Source organism: Schistocerca gregaria, chromosome 5 (assembly GCF_023897955.1).
Source record: "Schistocerca gregaria isolate iqSchGreg1 chromosome 5, iqSchGreg1.2, whole genome shotgun sequence".
NCBI lineage: Eukaryota > Metazoa > Arthropoda > Insecta > Orthoptera > Acrididae > Schistocerca > Schistocerca gregaria.
In genome coordinates this window covers 120819866-120839895 of record NC_064924.1, presented here as the reverse complement: position 1 = coordinate 120839895, position 20030 = coordinate 120819866, and the positions used below count along the sequence as shown (strand labels likewise).

At 44.7% G+C, this 20030-nt stretch overlaps 1 protein-coding gene across 3 annotated transcripts in view; it reads right to left on the bottom strand.

The window, feature by feature from the left end:
* LOC126272144 (cytochrome P450 6k1-like) overlaps positions 1-20030 on the bottom strand; it is a 225778-nt gene that overhangs the window by 37217 nt on the left and 168531 nt on the right. For 2 of the 3 annotated variants that reach the window (XM_049974761.1, XM_049974760.1), the window contains exons 2-3: positions 15229-15455; positions 6390-6628 (exon numbers count right to left, since the gene is read on the bottom strand). The exons of the other annotated variant lie outside the window; for it this stretch is intronic. In XM_049974761.1, the coding sequence (XP_049830718.1) occupies positions 6390-6628; positions 15229-15448 (459 nt within the window). In that variant the 5' untranslated portion in view covers positions 15449-15455. The remainder of the gene's footprint in view (positions 1-6389; positions 6629-15228; positions 15456-20030) is intronic. 3 annotated transcript variants of the gene reach the window in all.

Below are 20030 nucleotides of genomic sequence, written 5' to 3'. Positions count from 1 at the left end.
AGAAGTACCTTGAGATGGAAAAGCTTCTGTCTGAGAATCAGCATAGTCTTAGAAAGCGTCGCTCATGCGAAATTCAACTTGCCCTTTTCTCTTACGGACCACAGATGTAGGGCAGTAGGCAGATTTCAAATTCATAGTTTTCCGGAAAACATTTGACGCAGTGTTCCATTGCAGACTATTAACGACGGTATGAGCATGCAGTTTAGGATCCCAGATATGGACCGCCAGACACCACACTTGCTAGGTGGTAGCCTTTAAATCGGCTGCGGTCCGGTAGTATACGTCGGACCCGCGTGTCTCCACTATCAGTGATTGCAGACCGAGCGCCGCCACACGGCAGGTCTAGAGAGACTTCCTAGCACTCGCACCCAGTTGTACATCCGACTTTGATAGCGATGGTTCACTGACAAAATACGCTATCATTTTCCGAGACGATAGTTAGCATAACCTTCAGCTACGTTATTTGATACGACCTAGCAAGGCGCCAGCATCCGTACTATTGATATTGTGAATCATGTACCACAAAGAGCGACGTTCGTCATTAATGGATTAAAGTTAAGTATTCCACCAGCCACGTCCATTTTTCTCAATTTTAATTCCCTTGTCATGTTCCAGACCTCACGCCAGCCTGCGTGAGCTAAAACGCGTGCATTTCGGCCTCCTTTAGCAATACGGAGTTGCCTCTCCTGCCAACCACAACACTCAGTACGTTGTCCATGACAGCGAGTGTTCATCAGACATAAGGGTATCCTCAGGAGTGTCCCAGGGAAGTGCGATGTGACTGCTGTTGCTCACTATATGTGATGGCATCAGCTGTCGCCTGCACACCATTCGGCAAAGAGGTTACAAGAAAATTTGTAATAGACGCTGAATCAAGTGCGCCTATCAGGCGAAAGAGAGACTCACAACAAACGTGCTGTCAACGCCCTCTCGACAGCCAGTATTTATATCGCCGTCACGGATCGGGGACCCAGTCAGTCACAGGCAGTCAGCCTAGTCACAGACAAGGTCAGTCGCAGTCACAGTCAGTAGTTGTCATCAGGCAGTTCACATCACCAGTTACGAGAGAGTGCAGTGTTTATAGCAAGACTTTCACTTCACCAGTAGAGAGGCTAACGTGGACTATTACAGAAGATGTGACTTTTCATGCTTCCCCGACGGATCTGTTGCATATACGCTTCTCGGGTTTGCCGCCGGACCGTATTGTGTAAATCGCACATGATTTCCTCGATGCAACTGCTCGACATCATCAGGTGGTGGTAGCTGCTGCTGTCACTGCTGCGAGGTGTCTTCCCGCGTACGCCTATTGCCTGCTCCCGTCATGATAGATTCCGACGCCGCCGCGCGATTACCATTAGTCGCGCCTCGCAGCAGTGACAACAGCAGCTACCCAAAATAGAGGGTAGATCTGGTATGAAAATAAAACACATTCTAGGAAAAAGTGTCGCACAGTGATCTGAATGACATAAGCACCATACATCGAAGGGTCCTCTCGGCACAGCAACAAGCCATGCAAAAAAAAATAACTGTGTCCATAAAAAGATGAGTGAGAAGAACCTCATTCCACCTGCGTGGCTGGAAGGAGGTACGCCGTATTCATGTTACGGGCTTTACCAGATACAGCTTCTTGTCTGTTACTCCCAGCCACTCTCCCACCAACCTGCACATGACTCTGTGACTCAACAGCGAGGCAATAGCACTGAAGTACCTGAGTAGTGCACCTGCAGTCTAGGGAGCTACCCAACCATACCTTCCACTGCCCAGCATGTGTGGGTGACATCCTCCTCCTTACATGTACACCAATAGAAATACAAAACGCCTTCTCATGGATCTGACAGTATGTAAGAACCTCATAAAACATCCTCCATGTGGCCAATTCAGCGGTTATGAACATTGGTCGTGGGCCCCAAGACGAAGACGAACTGCCGTTGCCTGCAATGAACAAACTTCATTGCCTGGATATCACATTTACTGGACATACGCATTATACTGCGGTATATGCTTATCGCAAGAGGAAATTCAAAATCACGCAGAGTGTGTATGGACTTCATAAGTAAGTTCAGAAGATTAATACTTACAGTTCATCAATACTGAATGACGGTCTATAAATATCACCCTGTATATGTCATGATCTCCTTTACTATGTTAGAAATACGACAATGTAATGGTGCCAGAGTCTTCATTGACAGTACAGTGTCTCTTTCCCATTCTCTCCTCATTATTTTTATAACAACGTCACCTGGCAGAAAGCTCGATAAAATACTACTGCATCCCTCTCTCCCGATGTATCGAAAAGAAATACCGACTGCTTGTTGACTTTGACCGTATATGGTTATTCTATTAAACGTACAAGTGTTGGTCCATTGGAGCAGGTGTCCAGTGATCGAAGTCATTTTCACAGATTTATGTAAAGTTTTGTCGTCCGTACTGTAGGAGGACCATATCGCACAGACTACAATCGCAAGAGAGGGTTCCTGTGCTGTTCTTTCATAAGCAGTCCGATATGTTATTTTATGAATGAAAGACATCAAAAATGGCTCTGAGCACTATGCGACTTAACATCTGAGATCATCAGTCCCCTAGAACTTAGAACTACTTAAACCTAACTAAACTAAGGACATCACACACATCCATGCCCGAGGCAGGATTCTAACCTGCGACCGGAGCGGTCGCTCGGTTCCAGACTGAAGCGCCTAGAACCGCTCGGCCACACCTTCCGGTGTAAGACATCCAAGCAGTGTATGATTACAGTTTTGCACACTGCCATACATTTTGCTTTCCCTCCACAACTTCGAGATCTGTGTGAGGTGCTAAACCGACATTAACATGCTTCAATCCGTTAGCTCTCTCAGAAATCTAGATATCCAATGATATAAACTATGCTGCTTAGACAACAAAAAGGATGCTTGAAATAAAAGACAGAAGTGGCGTTTCTTTTCAACAAAAATGTGGAGGCCATGGAAACTGGAAGAGTTTGTGGCACTGTGGAGCATTTCTAAACAGCTTTCAAAGGTGATGATCTCTACATTTAATCTCATTTTCCATATTGATGGGGTAGCAAATGGCTCGGTATTCTTTATTCGGTATTTTGGAGGGGCAAATTGTACCCAGGTATACGATCGCTATTTCGGCGTCCTACGTGGTTGTCATACTGACAACCAAATCTTTGGACACAGTGTCTTTCGTTTTGATGACTTACAGTGGATAAGAACATGCGGAGCAAGGAGTTTCCTGCAGATCCCACAGAGCACAGATAGTATGCGGAATCGGTTGTCAATCCCACCAGTAGAAGAATGGAGTGATTTACATGCACCCAGGTAAACATATAAGCACCCCCATCCTTCCACACTTTTTGTCAAATTTTCATCAGTTTTGCGTATTTTCCATCACTTTACGTAGTTTTATTGAGTTTCCTGTAATTTCAACACATTTTACTCAATTACTCAAGATGCAAACCACCACTCTCGACCAGTTATTACGTCAAAAAAACGTCTCATATTGCACCATGGTTCTCAATTTCTTCATCATTACTAGAGCACCCCCTCCATTACACTGCGAGGTTCATATACATGTGGACATATCGTGAACCCTGTTACACAGCCTGCATCACATGGCACAAACACTGTTTCTTATTGTAGGAAATTGCGATCAGCAGAGAGGAGGTGCTAAAACTACCTTCCTTAGTCGAAACTCTTTATAAAGTTGGTAAGCTTTTGTTATGATTTGCCATATCCACCTCTGTGGATGGAGTCGCAAACTATTCTCACATTCGTGGGATAAAGTCAAAAATCCAAAGCTCTCAGCTTCAGCCCTCTGTTTAGAAACGAGCTACCTCATTGAACCGATAGGCTAAGGACTCGGAGCAAAGCTCTAAATGGCCTCTCTCTAGGCATCTCTAAATGCACTCATTGGACTCACTCCTCTGCAAAGATACAAATTTGTAGTGCTAAATTTCTCCATGGTGAAAATCGACTTGAATCCCACGCCAGCATAAGATGGAGAATTTCTCAATGTCGTTACCTCCCTGGGACCAGCTTCTCCGAGACGTAGAAAGATAGTTTAAAAAATCCTAAATTATTGTAAATGCAAAACAGTAATTGCTTAAACAATATTTGTATAAACTTAATCTCTCATTATTTTTATATTACAATTGCAGAACTGCTCCCTTAACAAAACCTTTCATTTGTTACGGCATTTTGTTTAATTTTTAAAGTCATTTATTATCATGTTGGATTGGCTGGGTAATTCATAAATAGTGGTACAGGGGATAACTAGCTAGTTATGTGGATAACTAACTAAATTGCCCTTAAATTAAAATATTTGGGCGAATGTGGATGAATTGGGTTTCAAAAGTCTTAGCAGGAATTTAGCGTAACGAATACTTTCGCGTTTTTATCTGCATCTTTGCAAAGGAGTCAGAGCAATTTAAAATTAAGGAGCTCTTTTTATGCAGTATTTGATGCTGCTTTTATGAATGACACTTTTCGTTTGGATTAGGCTTTTCTGAGTTACAGAGAGCATACCTCAATTTTCCGCCAAGTCGGTAAAAGTTGTCGATCTTTGACTATCGAGTGTGGCCAAACGGCTGAACCGATTGTAACTTTTAAGTAGGTCATTCTCCGCAACATTTCATGGTCTCTTATTTTGGTATTTTCGAGATTTTCTATAGTACGTGTCGGAAGTAAACACCGAAAAATTTCAAAAATTTCGTGGTTTCGGTCTTCAAAAGCTTAGCACAAGCCAGAAACCACCCAAACTCATTGCACTCTTTTTTGGGATGGCTAACGTTGATTACAACATTCCCAGATTGTGCATATTTATTGTCTCATCTGCCTACGATAACGTGTGTTAATACTGTTCTGCCACACGTGATTTAAGTGGAAACTGCACACAACAGATCACATACGTGTGACGCTCGTTCCTATTGTTACCAACACTCCCAGTAGCACAGTTTAACAAAGTAATTCAACAATCAGTCAGACATCACGAAATTTACGCTGAGTCGTTGCAACCCTCGTCCACAGAAGTGAGGACCACAATATTCTGAAATTATTGCAAGCATAATACATCGGACGTTTTCAAAGTAAAAATCTTTTGAAAAACAAAAGCTGAAAACTTCCTCTACCGGAAAACAAATCTAAAATCCTACACCGTACGCTCATTCTCCAACATTCACTAAGAACATTATGTACGTTACTCTTCTTGCACTGAACTTCAACTTAGTACTAGCATCCTCATATACGCCAGTTCAATTGTTATAAGGAGTTACATGCAAACTAAGTGGCACTCCGTATTCTGTACTAATTATCTGTACAATAAATTACATTTCAGCCTAAAATAACAGTGCACAAATATTATTTTGGCAAGCTATCACGTCGGTATTGTGAAGAGTAGATGCCGTAGAGTTCTGAGCCGGTATCGTGGATTGCAGTTCAGTCCTCACCTCACAGCCGTTTGGATTGATTGTTAAGAGCTTTTGAGTATGTTAGATGGATAGAATGAGAAAATTACGCTCTGTATGCAACCTAGCCGTGAGCGGACAGTGGGTGAATTTTTGCCGCAATCCCTCATATACTTCCATCCGTTGGATGGTGGCTGGTCAGTTCCTTGTCATCTAATAGCATAACAGGAAACGGGGATCTCGGCTCGAATGCCGATACTGCGAAACATGGATATGTGAGGAGAAGAGCCAAGACGACTAAACGGAAATGTTATGAAATAACTATGCCTTAACCCTTTCAGACCCACTGGTTACAATTGTGTACGTTAAAGTTTTACGTGTATTAGCTGAAATAGAAGTACTTTCCCCCAGTGGAAACCTGAGGTAGACACTCTTGAATGTTCAGCCTTTTCACTATGCGCAAGCGCTGCCAACTGTTGGGCATTACTATGAAAACATCAGCATGTCAATGTAGCAATGCGCAGAAGCTAGTGACCACCGGAATACACAGATGTGGTTGGTTCGCTATATTCCACTGTATAACTGAATATTGTTGTTGTTATTTTGCACGGTAAGTACTGAATGATCATTTTATTTACTACAATAGAGAATCATGAAGCCAAGGGCACAAAATATGTTTCGAAAACAGATACATATTTTTTGTATAAATCTTCCATGAAAAACCATTAAACATCACCTAAGAGCATTAGCACATAGAGAAAAACTTTCTTTCCTTCAGAAAAAATTTATTGAAAGGGTTAAAGCAGCAATATCGATTTTGAACCTAGAGGCTCCAATAATGTTCAAACAGGTTTGTATTGTCACGGAGCGCTTTGACAACATTCCCCCTCTAAGGGAAAGTTTAGCAGCTTTCGAGAAACAGTTTTTGGATCAAGGATTCTTGATTATAGCAAAAAAAGGTCTATCCACGAGTCGCACAGCAACTCACCTTAAACATGCCCTTCAGTTTGCCGGATGTGAACGTAGGGCTCAATTTGTTTCTCAGCTGGCGCCACTTCTTTCCTGCCAGGAAAAAGAGATGTTTGTTGAGAGGTTCTTCGTCGTCGATGAACAGTCCCCTGTCGTGGAACGTCCCGAAATCCTTGACAAGGACGTGGCGGATGAGTTCAGGGTCACGGATAAGCAGCAGTGGTCGATGAAATCCGTAAAACCCGACATATCTCTCTCCTGGAACGAAAACAGAGTACAGCTAGGAATTAAATTAGCGACAGATATCACCTCTATGTAACACGTACATCCCACCACAACTGTCGTACCGATTTTCAGTCTTAATTAGATCCACACCTAAGACGACACGACGTGTCTGTGACATATGTAAATGCAGACGTGCTGCGTGACGAGTATCCCAGTAAACTTGGTCAGACTAAACTCGACACGGGTTTGCCGACCCTGGTGTCCCGTTGATAGTGGCCCGTCAGCTACGCTTCATTCAATAGGAGCGCAGGTGACGGGAATCTTGGGTCAATCCCCAATATACCGCCATCACTATAAATCTCCACAAAAATAGGAAAAAAATCTCAATGTGTGAAAAATGGGAGAGGAGCGTGCTGCTGCCGAGGGCAAACAGTCGTCATAGGACTCCCTATGGCCAGCGGCCGGATTTCTGTTGTAACAGGTTTACTGAGGTAGTTGGGTGCGCAATAACTTCCTCTGAAAAGGCTCTTACGGGTTCGGGTGGCTTGTTGGACAATGCAACAAATGTAATCTGGTGGGCTGTTTGCCAGCAGAAAAATTTTCCAAGAATGCACAAAGCAATGATAGCGGGAAATCATCTATCAAAAGTGTTATATGTTGTGTTACGAGAACAAAAAAAAAACAGCTTTAAAAATATCATATCTGTATACAGAAATAACGTTCAGTACACCACGAACTGTGCATTCCATGTGGCGATTGTCCTGATAAAAGCTAAATGCTTGGGAAATTACTCTATGGCGATGAAGTTGTGCAGTATACTGAATTACAACAAAGCAGGCGCGCCGTGCTAGAACTTGATAGACCTTATTTTATCGTGGTGATCGTTCCTACCTATGTAGGTCGGCGTCAAAAAAATATTTTCGCATACGGAGGAGAAAGATGGTGATTCGAATTTCGTGAGAAGGTTCCGTCGCAACAAAAACAGCCTTTCTTTTAATGATGTCCAGCCCAAATCCTGTATCATTTCTGTGACACTCTCTCCCATATTTCGCGATAAAACAAAACGTACTGCCTTTCTTTGAACTTTTACGATGTATTCCGTTAGTCCTATCTGGTAAGAATCTCACACCGAGCAGCGGTATTCTAAAAGAGGATGGACAGCTAAGTGTAGGCAGTCTCTTTAGTAGGTCTGTTACATTTTCAAAGTGTCCTGCCTTTCTGTATTCTTCCCCACAACATTTTCTATGTGTTCCTTCCAATTTAAGTTGTTCGTAATTGCAATACCTGGGTATTTACTTAAATTTACGGCTTTATCGTGGAACCGAAGTGTAACGAGTTCCTTTTAGTACTCATGTGGATGACCTCACACTTTTCGTTATTTAGGGTCAACTGCCACTTTTCGCACCATTCAGATACCTTTTCTAAATCGATATAGCGTCAGCACTGGAAATCTTTACAAAGGTAGAAAAAAATGTCAATGTGTGCTAAATGGCAGAGGAGCGTGCGACTGCTCAAGAGAAACTGTTGTCATGGAATTCCCTTCGGCCAGTAACCTGATTTCTGTTCTAAGAAGCTTACTGTGGTAGTTGGGTGCGCAGTAAGTACTATAACTTCCTCTAAAAAGCCTGTTGCACGTTCGGGTGGCTTGTTGGACAGTGCAACAAATGTAATCTCGTGGGCTGTTTGCCGCCAAAAAATTTTCGTGTAATTCAGGAAACAATGATAATGGAAAGTCACCTGTCAAAATGTGTTATACGTTGTGAAACGAGTGCAAAAAAACATCTATAAAAATTTCGTATCGGTATACATAAATAACATTCAGTAAAGCACTAACTGCGAATTCCATGTGGCGATTGCCCTTATGAAAGCTAAATGCTTGGAATATTGCTCTATCGTGACGAAGTTGTGCGGTACAGTGAATTACAACAAAGCAGGCCCGCCGTGCTAGAACTTAATAGACCTTGATGGAGACGACGCAAGTAGAAATGGTAGTCGGCGAGTATCAGTGTTTTAAAAGAAGGTATGAATAAAGGTAGACAGTGAGCAGCATGAAACACTGTACGTGTGTTAACGTTCAGTATAACGGTACTCTAAGGATATATTACGCCGGTACCACCCACCTCTTAAGACAGACCTACGTTCCTGCTTCGTTACGATGTTTTAAATGCCAGCACTTAAGTATAACGACTGTGGCGTGTAACGATCAAGTAACATGTGATTAATTTAACAGGGTGCTCCGAAAACAGTGAAGTGTTGTTCATCTTCTGCACAATATCTTAACTAAACAGGTAAAGTAAGTAGTTGCCTACCTACTCGAAGGAGACAAAGCTCTACGGTCCTGGAAAATACTGCAGTATATTACTTTTTTCTAGCTAGAAAGGCCAACAGAGCTTTGCAACCGTTATCCATCGCGATTTCCTTCGCAGCGACGGTCACAAAATGCATGTAAGAAGTTTCTGTGTCCACACAAGCACTGGGAACTGGCGAAGGCAATGTCACATGCTCGTCTAAGTAAAGCTACAAAAGGAAAATCAGTTCGTAACACGTCAGAGTACTGCGTCCCAGAGTCTGTACGCATGACTGGCAAAGTCGAGAGACTCAGGGCGATGTGGAAGGAGAAATTTACGAAGTTTTTGGGAGTAAGAACTGGATGTGTTCCGACAGGAATGGAAATTTACCTGAGCATCTCTTTTTTCTCAGCATTTTAAGAAAGGGTGCACACCATAGTGCGATGTCCTCACTCTCAACCAGAAATGTTCTATTTTTAACTTTTTTATAGGAAGCTAACCATATCGTTTTTCTTCTTGACACAACTGAACTACATTATTTATTGACACTTATCCATATGAGCAAACTATTCGATAACGTATATTTGCATGATGACTAACCATTTCAGAAGTTAAGAATACGCCGAAGTAGTAACGGAGTATGACTGTAACGTGACTGTACAATGCCGTGTCACGTGTGTCGGTCATGTACTGTAGAGTACTGTCAAACACCTTTTGTCCAGTCTGCACTAACAAAGTTTGGTCTCGCCTTCTACCGTCGACTACTGTAAAGCGAGATTACAATTTGGTTGAAAAGTAGCTAATCTAATCTAAACCCGATAAAGAGGGAAGATGAAGTGGTGAGTAAACAAGCAGACACAGATAAAACGGTAGGGAGACTGATGCTGCTCTAAGCGCGGTAAGTACCCAAGGCTGGGACCGGGAAGACGCCTGCCAGACCTCCTTCGCCACGGGCAATACACGGAGACCGCGAGGTGAGCCGGCAGTCACGTGGCCTTTCAGGGGGTCTGCAGCGTTACCAAGGGCAGTTTTCCCCGGGAGGGTAGGCGTTCCAGATCATTGCGTCGTGGGAGGCGAATACTCAGAGGTCGCGGGTTACTTCACAGTTGCCGCGCATATAACTTATGCACACAAATATAGGCGCAGAATAGACAACAGCACCACCCGAAAAAGAGAAACGAGACACGGAGGCACGCCTAAACACCATCTCCGTACATATACAATACTTTAGGCATCGACGATGAAAGCTATAGATGTACCAGTTACCTTTAAAAGTTGATCACTTCTAAATGGCTTAAGGGGTCTTAACGAATCAAATGTCAACTGATGGCGCTTGAAGATCACTCTCTGACATTATCTTTACAGTTTATACAAGAGCAGTAAATTTTGAGCTACTGTCCAGAATGTTCATTCTCACGATTAAAAATGTGTTTTAGCTCAAAATAAATTGCAAAAAATATGTATAGCGGTACTATTACGCAAAACAGAGGGGTCCAAAAAAATGTATCCACTGTTTAAAAGTCCATAACTGGCAAACTAATTGACGGAGTTGGCTCATCTTTGGTAGTGTATTAGTCTGTAGTTCCGGCAATCGCCACACAAGCGTTGTATTGCGTTGTTTTGTTTTGTTATATGACAGTCGACAGATAGTCAGTGTTTTGTTCTTAGTTGCACCTAGTTACTCGAGTAAACATGCTGGCGCAAGGCTTACATTCGACGAAAGGAAGTCAGTTTTGAAGTGGTACTTTAAGTACGAAAACATTAATGAGGTTCAACGGCAATGGCGAAATGAGTATCAAACAGAGCCACCGACACGTTTAACGATATGTCGCATTCGACACAAATTTGAAGCCGAAGGCTATGTTAAAGATGTACACAAACAACGATCTGGACGACCTGTAACAGTAACAAGTCCAGCAAACTCCCGCCGTGTGTTGTAACAGTTCACTCGCTCACCACAGAAGTCTATGAGACAGTGTGCCCTTGACACTGGAGTGAGTCGCTCAAGTGTTCGATTAATTTTGAAGACAGCAAAGTGTAAGTGCTACATCCCACGATTGCTACACGCAATGAACGAGGACGCCCCAGATAGTAGAATGGAATACTGCGAGTGGTTTACTAACATGGTGCGCAATGATGAAGAGTTTGTAGAGATGATTATGTGGTCTAATGGGGCACAGTTCAAACTCAATGGTACAGTAAATGGCCACAATTGCATCTACTGGGCCGCCGAAAATCCGAACATCCATGTAGACAAAACCGTGAATTGGCCAGGAGTAAATGTGTGGTGTGGGTTGTCATACCGGCGCTTGATTGGGCCACGGTTCTTTGACGGTACAGTTACCGGTGAGGTGTACCATCAGAAGCTTCAGGCATCGATTTTACCTACCATCCGCGACCTGTATGGAGACGGAAGAGTTTACTTTCAACAAGATGGTGCCCCAGCCCACTACCAAAACTGTGCAAGGCGTATCTCAACGAAAATCTACCAGGAAGATGGATAGGCCGTACAGGTGCTGTGGAGTATCTACCACGTTCCCTAGACCTAACTCCTCTGGACTTTTGCCTGTGGGGAACACTAAAGAAAGTCGTTCATAGACAGAAGCCACACACATTGGGTGAACTTCGAGAATCCATCGTACATTCATGTGCAAATATCCAACTGAACACGTTGCAGTCAGTAGTTCGTGCTGCAGTTCGGCGGCATCGTTTGTGTGTGGATGTTAATGGTGACCATTTCGAACACCCACAGTGATATCTTTAAGTTGGACTTTAAGCTACACTTTCACCAAAAATGAAACAACTCCGTCAATTAGTTTGCAAGTTATGGACTTTTAAACAGTGGATACATTTTTTTGGACTCCTCTGTAGACTACAACAACTATCTCTGTAGTTTAATTTTCTTTAGGTTGAAAATAGGTAACAGTAACATTTTTTACGGTAAAATGTATATTACTTGTAATTTTTTTCGTGTTTCGAATGACAAATGGAGGCTATTCGTGGCCGTCGGCCATGTGCGCCTTGGTCAATTGTTCGCTATGGAGGGCTCAAGACTCGCGCTGTTAAGCGAGGTGTCCGCAGCGATTAAAGTGATTGAAGTATTCCGGATGACAAATCTAGCAACTAGTACCGTTTCTAGAACGGAAACTCTAAAAAGTTTTTCGGTGGCCCCCCCTCACAGCAGCGTGGTGATAATGACTTGTAAAATTCCTGTACACTTTAATTGATTTTAGCTCTGAACTGCGTTGCTGTGTTTAAAGACACTGCATAGGGTAGTCGACTCTGAAAATATCCACAACCAATTTTTTTTCGAACTTTAATTTTAACTTCAGTGTGGCGAGTGGGACACGGCGCAGTTCTTTCTTTAGCTCACAAATCAATCTGTTCTGCATTGCAGTTTTAAGCAAGGGTTTGATGAACATTTTAATTAGTGAAGAGTATCCAGCTTGTCATAAGAGCACTTCGTATCGCCAGTCATAAGGCCGTCTGCGATTTGGTAACAGGGGAATGCGACAGGTGTGCGGCAATCCCATAGTCACATAACGCGTCAACAAACTTTTCAAATCGGTGACACACTTACTTACTCCTTGGCGCTACAGGCCGTGTAGGGCATTGGCCTCCTGTACCTTCCCTGCCCACTCTTCTCTGCTGGCAACCTTGGCTCTCCATCTTCTAAATCTCTTTCTTCGCAACTTCTCCTCTACTTTGTCTAGCCATCTGGTCCTTGATCTGCCCCCTATATCGCGTCCACCTGGTTTTCCTATGAAAACTTTCTTTATTGTGCTTCTCTCCACCTGTTTACATGTCCCAATCAACATAGTCTATTACTCTTTATTTCTCTCATGATATCGGGTTTGTTGTACAAGTCTCTGATCTCCTTATTATTTCTGATTCGCTAAAAACCCCTACCAATCACTGGCCCAAGGTTTTCCTGACAATCTTCCTTTCTTTTCTCTGCAACAACTCATCATCATTTTGTGTTATTGTCCAAGTCCCCTAACCATACATCACCACATTTCTCACTACTGTACGATACTTAGCCGATCGGTCTAACGCACGGCTTTCAGGAGCGGGAAGGAACGCCTGGGCCTCGGCACGGATCCACCCGGCGCACTTGTGACGAGTTCCGGTGAGCCGGCCAGTCTGTGGACAGCTTTTAGGCGGTTTTCCGTCTGCCTCCAGCAAAATATCGACACGGAAGTAGGTCCCAAATGAAAAAAGCTACGAAAAAATTGAACATTGTTTGATTTTTCACTAGTAACTCGAAAACGACGCAATAACCAGCAAAGGTGACTCATTTCGAAAATACAGAGGGTAACATTTCCCACAAAATATATTGTATGACGTTTTTGATCAGAGCAGGCGTATGGCGTGTAGTGTGTGTTGTAGTTAGCGCTGTTTCGGGCGTCACAACAAATACCCAACTCCTCATCTCTCAGTATGCTATAACGTTCACACAAAGGACAACATGATAGCTTTAATCAGTACCACAGTTAGACGTCGCTCTTTATACCACCGCCAAGTGTCGATTAGCATTGACTAGAGAAATGTGCAGTTTATGGGGAGTTCTCGGCCCATGTACCCAACTCTTTTTCACTCTCCACGCACAGTCATTGTACCAGCTGGACTGCAGTTTGCAATCGCATTCTGGAACTCGTGGCTGATTCTTTCAGCTGCTTTCACGTGACTTCTTTGAAGCAACATCTGCAGTGCTCGACAGTCCCTGTTGTTCAGTACATGAGACTTCAGTTTTGCTATCGTGGTGCCTTCGCGGTTCGACTTCACAATAACATCACCAACACCCGCCTTGGACAACTTTACTAGGGTTTAAGTGTCTCTGTTGGATTTGTTACGTGGGTGACATCCAATGGCCAGTCCGGATTTCAAGTTACTGAGCTCCCGTGTCTAATCCACTCTGCTGTTACTGCTTCTCTGCTAACAACACAAATTCCCCGCCTCCGTTTATTCTGACTGTTCGTGCTGTCGTGACATCTAGTGGTCATTTTCACAATGCATAAGAGTGTTCTGATACTTTTGATCAGACAATGTAGGTCTTGCGTTAAGGTGTCTGCCCTTGTGTGTCTTGTATCGGACCTTTTCTTTTATCTGCCTATAACGCTCTAGTAACTCACGTGTAACCACGTCTCCATAGTTCGTCGCTGACAATCGCATATTCTGCCTTGCCCACATGCCACTCGCGTGCTGCACAGAGGAGAGCCAGCTTCCTCAGGGTTAAAAGAGCCATCTCTCCTATAACATACCACGCATCAGGGCCCGGCAACTATCCAAGTACTCTCTAAAGATGATCATTTCCGGCCGCTGGACTACACATCGAGCACCAAGAAACGGTCAGTATTACATTTGAAAATGGATTCTAGCATCTTGTGCTGCTCTCTGCTGCTCAACTAAATCGGATAACTGAAGGGTATCAGACTGCCTAACTTAGACTAACTTACACTACTGGACAAACACACGTCCGTACCCGAGGGAGAACTTGAACCTCCGGCGGGAGGGGTCGCGCGAACTATGGCAAAGCAATATAGGTCGCGCGGCTCTCTCCACCGTCGAAAGTGAAAAAAGTTAACGGCACACACAGGAACAATACGCTTTAGGTGTCCGCCGAAAAGAACAGAACTTACTGTGAAGTGTTACAAGTCGGCAAGTTCCCATCCACCTCGCTAATGGTTCCATGTCTCGCTAAGCGCCCTCTTCTGCCTACTGTGTATGCAGTCGCCTTAGAAAGAGCGAAATGACAAATCGGGTGCCACACACAGGGACTTGCCAACTCTCCCACTGCTTTTTGCAGAGGCCAACAGTTTTATTGGTGACTGACTGCCGGCTGCCGAAATCCGTCCTAGAAGTTTCAATACTCGCCACTTGCATGCCGCGCACGAAGATTTCCAGTTGACTTAGAATTTTCCAGGCAGCTCCACGAGGTTACTTAACATGCAGCCCTTCCAGCCAGTCAGTGTCAGCAACAGAATTCAGGCGTTTTCTCTGGCCGCTTCCTGTTGACGCTAACTGCACTGGCTGCGGGATGCTGCTACCTGCCAGAAGAGCTTTCGCTAACAGTTGCTAGGGTACACCAGACCACTGAACCACTCGCCCTTGAGCCAGCCACTTCGACTTCCGCAGCAGTACGTTGAAGACAGACCAGCCCGTCGCTCCCAGGCTGTGGCGTCCACAGTAGCCATGGGGCGAACACGCAGGTGCGACCAGGAAGTGTAACGTTGGAAACCCACAGAACACGTCTACTTCATCACACATTATGTCCCAGATTCTCTTAACTAATAATAAATATAATTATAGTTTATTTATCACTGACAACAATTTAAAATTTCTTACTTGGCAGCTGATTGTATAAGTTCTGCAGGGTCTGACCAATAGACTCATGGCCGAAAAAGTTTCTCCAGAAATTTCCAAACGGGACTGTAGGTTCTGCGTAAGGCACCCCCTTGTTCTTCCAGTACCGGTAGCTACTGGAGAACCACAGGTAGACGGCGAAAACGGCCGCCGACAATACGACCATCAACTCGGTGATCCACGAGTCCAGGAGCAGCGCCATCTGCAGTCTGGGGAAAAAAAAAAAAGAAAGCGGGAAACGGCGTGAACGTCCAGCGGACTTGCAGCAAGGGACATAGAAACCTACGGTAATGGAGTGGGTGAGAATGGAGTGGGCGAATGCTGCTCTGCTGGAGGTGGGTGAAAGTGCAGAAGGTAGTTAAATGTTGTGAACTTTATTTTTTGATCACAAAGAGACGTAGCGCAGTGGCCCAGAGGCGACGGTCGTTGAACGCGGCACCTAGGCGCGGCGGTCCCACTACACTGTAAGCGCTCCTCGAAGAGGCAGCGATGCAGCGTGTGGCTTTGGCCGGCTGTTGCTGAGTCAGCATCGCCTGACAGCGTTCGAACTGAGGTGGCTGGGGCGAGGCAGGCCGGTGACCGGCCCAGAGGCAGACGGCTGTGACCTTGGGGCGACGAACCCAGGACGGAGGACTGTGGCGCTGCGTCCCGTGGCGTCGGACCCCAGCGGCTCATATCTACGAGGTCCTCGATTTGTACCTCCGACCGTGAGGCTACGGCAGGATCTTCGGCGGGTTGTCTCGTGGAGACGACGAAGGAGTGAAGTCAGTCTCGTGGCTGGGGCCGTCAGACGGCGGTCTCTGGCACGCAGCCTGTCTGAGTCAGCAGAGTGTCGGCGGCGCCAAGAGACAAGCCGACACACTTGCACACCCGGCAAGTGTCAATCCGTATACCAGCAGCGCCGTGCCGGTAACCCACTCAGCTGGCTCGGGAGTGCGTACACTTTGGTCCATTGATAGGGACCGAGCCAAATATCTCAGGAAATAAGCATCAAACGAAAAAATTGCAAAGAGCGAATCTCGTCTACCTTGAAGGGGGAAACCAGATGGCACTATGGTTGGCCCGCTAGATGGCACTGCCATAGGTCAAATGGATATCAAGTGCGTTTTTTTAAAAAATAATAGGAACCCCCATTTTTATTACATATTCGTGTAGTACGTAAGGAAATATGAATGTTTTAGTTGGACCACATTTTTCGCTTTGTCATAGATAGCACAGTAATAGTCTCAAACGTGTAAGTACGTAGTATCACGTAACATTCCACCAGTGCGGACGGTATTACCCGTGTTAAAATGGACCGTTTACCAATTGCGGAAAAGGTCGATATCGTGTTGATGTGTGGCTGTTGTGATGAAAATGCCCAACGAGCGTGTGCTATGTATGCTGCTCGGTATCCTGGACGACATCATCCAAGTGTCCGGACCGTTCGCCGGATAGTTACGTTATTTAAGGAAACAGGAAGTGTTCAGCCACATGTGAAACGTCACCCACGACGTGGAACAAATGATGATGCCCGAGTAGGTGTTTTAGTTGCTGTCGCGGCAAATCCGCAAATCAGTAGCAGACAAATTGCGCGAAAATCGGGAATCTCATAAACGTCGGTGTTGAGAATTCTACGTCAACATCGATTGGACCCGTACCATATTTCTATGCACCAGGAATTGCATGGCGACGACTTTGAACGTCGTTTACAGTTCTGCCACTGGGCACAAGAGAAATTACTGGACGATGACAGATTTTTTGAACGCGTTCTATTTAGCGACGAAGCTTCATTCACCAACAGCGATAACGTAAACCGGCGTAATATTCTCTATTGAGCAACGGAAAATCCACGATGGCTGCGACAAATGGAACATCAGCGACCTTGGCGGGTTAATGTATGGTGCGGCATTATGGGAGGAAGGATGATTGGCCTCCATTTTATCGATGTCAATCTAAATGGTGCAATGTATGCTGATTTCCTACGTAATGGGGGTTCCTACATAAAAAAAAATAACGCAGTTGATGCCCGTTTGACCTATGGCATCGCCATCTAGCAAACCAACCATAGCGCCATCTGGTTTCCCCCTTCAAGCTAGACAAGTTTCGTTCTTTCGTTCGACGCTTATTTCGTGAGACATTTTGTCCGGTCACGGTCAATGGACCACCCTGTATATACGACCAGTAATCAATTTATAAAATTTTTGGTGCAAGAGCACACCTCTTTGATTACCCCACCGGCTCCTACCCTCCTTTCCAACCCCTTCGTGTCTTCCCGCACCCGGCGCCTCCCTCATCCAGCCCTCTTCCGCTGCAGCCAGGTCTTAAAAATCACAGTTTTTACAAAATAATGGTTCAAATGGCTCTGAGCACTATGGGACTTAACATGTGTGGTCATCAGTCCCCTAGAACGTAGAACTACTTAAACCTAACTAACCTAAGGACATCACACACATCCATACCCGAGGCAGGATTCGAACCTGCGACCGTAGCAGCCGCGCGGTTCCCGATTGAGCGTCTAGAACCGCTAGACCACCACGGCCGGCACACAATAATGTTCTGAAATACAGATTTTTAAAACACTATTTCTTATAATCAAACCATAAAATCCACAACATTTAGTATAAACATTGTATAGATGCTCATGTTAAAACACTCGTAAGTTATTTATTACATCTAGGCCTACATATCTATATCTACACAGACATTCCACAGTCCACCGTATGATGAGTGGCGGAGGGTAACCTGTATCACTAATAGTTATTTGCTATTCTATTCCACTCGAAAATAGAGTGAAAGAGAAACGACTGTATACATGCCTCCGTATGAGCCCTAACTTCCCATATCTCATATTCGTGGTCCTTATGGGGATTGCATGTTGGCGTCAGTAGAATCGTTCAGCAATCAGCTTCAAACGCCGGTTCTCTAAATTTTCTCAACTGTCTTTCTCGACAAGAACGTCGCCTAAGTCCACGGATTCCCATTTGAGTTCCGGAAGCATCTCCATTACACTTACGTGTTGTTCAAATCTTCCGGTGACAAATTTAGCAGCCCACCTATAAACTGCTTCGATGTCTTCGTTCATTCCGACTTGATGCGGATCCCAAACACTAGAGCAATACTCAAGAACAGGTCACACCAGCGTCCTCTATGCAGTCTTCCTTACAGGTGAACCACTCTTCCCTCGAATTCTCGCAATAAACCGATCTTGACCATTCATATCGCGGTGCAGCGTTACGTCCAGATATTTAAACGACCTGACTGTGTCAGGCAGGTCACTAGCAACACTGCATCTCAACATTACAGGTTTGGTCTCCCTAGTCATCCGCATCAAATTACATTTTTCCACATTTAGGTCCAGCTGCACTCATTACACCAACTGGAAATTTCGTCTGTACCGCCTTGTATCTTTCTACAGTCGCTCAACGTCGACACCTTACCGTACACCGCGGCATCATCAGCAAACAACTGCAGCTCATTGACACACTTGACACGAGACGTCGCCATGCTAACGAGATCGCAGATGTTGCTGGCAGTCATAAACAAAACACTGTTGACACGAAGGCTACCGATGTGTACCAATGACAACATCGGAACGAATTAAATAATAGAAGTCAGTACGTTGTCCTCGAGGGCGAGTGTTCATTGGAGGTGAGGGTATCATCTGGAGTGCCCCAGGGAAGTGTGGTAGGTCCGCTGTTGTTTTCTATCTACATAAATGATCTTTTGGATAGGGTGGATAGCAATGTGCGGGCGTTTGCTGAAGATGTTGTGGTGTACGTGAAGGTGTCGTCGTTGAGTGACTGTAGTAGGAAACAAGATGACTTGGACAGGATTTGTGACTTGTGTAAAGAATGGCAGCTAACTCTAAATATAGATAAATGTAAATTAATGCAGATGAATAGGAAAAAGAATCCCATAATGTTTGAATACTCCATTAGTAGTGTAGCGCTTGACACAGTCACGTCGATTAAATATTTGGGAGTAACATTGCAGAGCGATATGAAGTGGGACAATCGTGTAATGGCAGTTGTGGGGAAGGCGGATAGTCGTCTTCGGTTCATTTTGGGAAGATGTGGTTCATCTGTAAAGGAGACCGCTTATAAAACACTAATACGACCTATTTTTGAGTACTGCTCGAGCGTTTGGGATCCCTATCAGGTCGGATTGAGGGAGGACATAGAAGCAATTCAGAGGCGGGCTGCTAGATTTGTTAATGGTAGGTTTGATCATCACGCGAGTATTACGGAAATACTTCAGGAACACGGATGGGAGTCTCTAGAGGAAAGGAGGCGTTGTTTTCGTGAATCGCTACAGAGGAAATTTAGAGGACCAGCATTTGAGGCTGACTGCAGTACAATTTTACTGCCGCCAACTTGCTTTTCGCGGAAAGACCACAAAGATAAAAGAGAGATTATGGTTCGTACAGAGGCATATAGGCAGTCATTTTTCCCTCGTTCTGTTTGGGAGTGGAACAGGGAGAGAAGATGCTAGCTGTGGTACGAGATACCCTCCGCCACGCACCGTATGGTCGATTGCGGAGTATGTATGTAAATGTAGAAGGTCAGGTTGTGTAGAGAAACACACAGATGCACACACACACACACACACACACACACACACACAATCATGCCCCTTTTTATCGCACCGACGTTCATCACCCTTTGTCACGGTCACTGGTGCCCGCGTAGTGGCAAATTACAGTTATGCTGTGATCTAATACACGTGTCGTATGTATTTCTTGTTCTAGTGGTTTCAAAAAACGGTTCCCTGGGAGGTGGTTCAAATGGCTCTGAGCACTATGG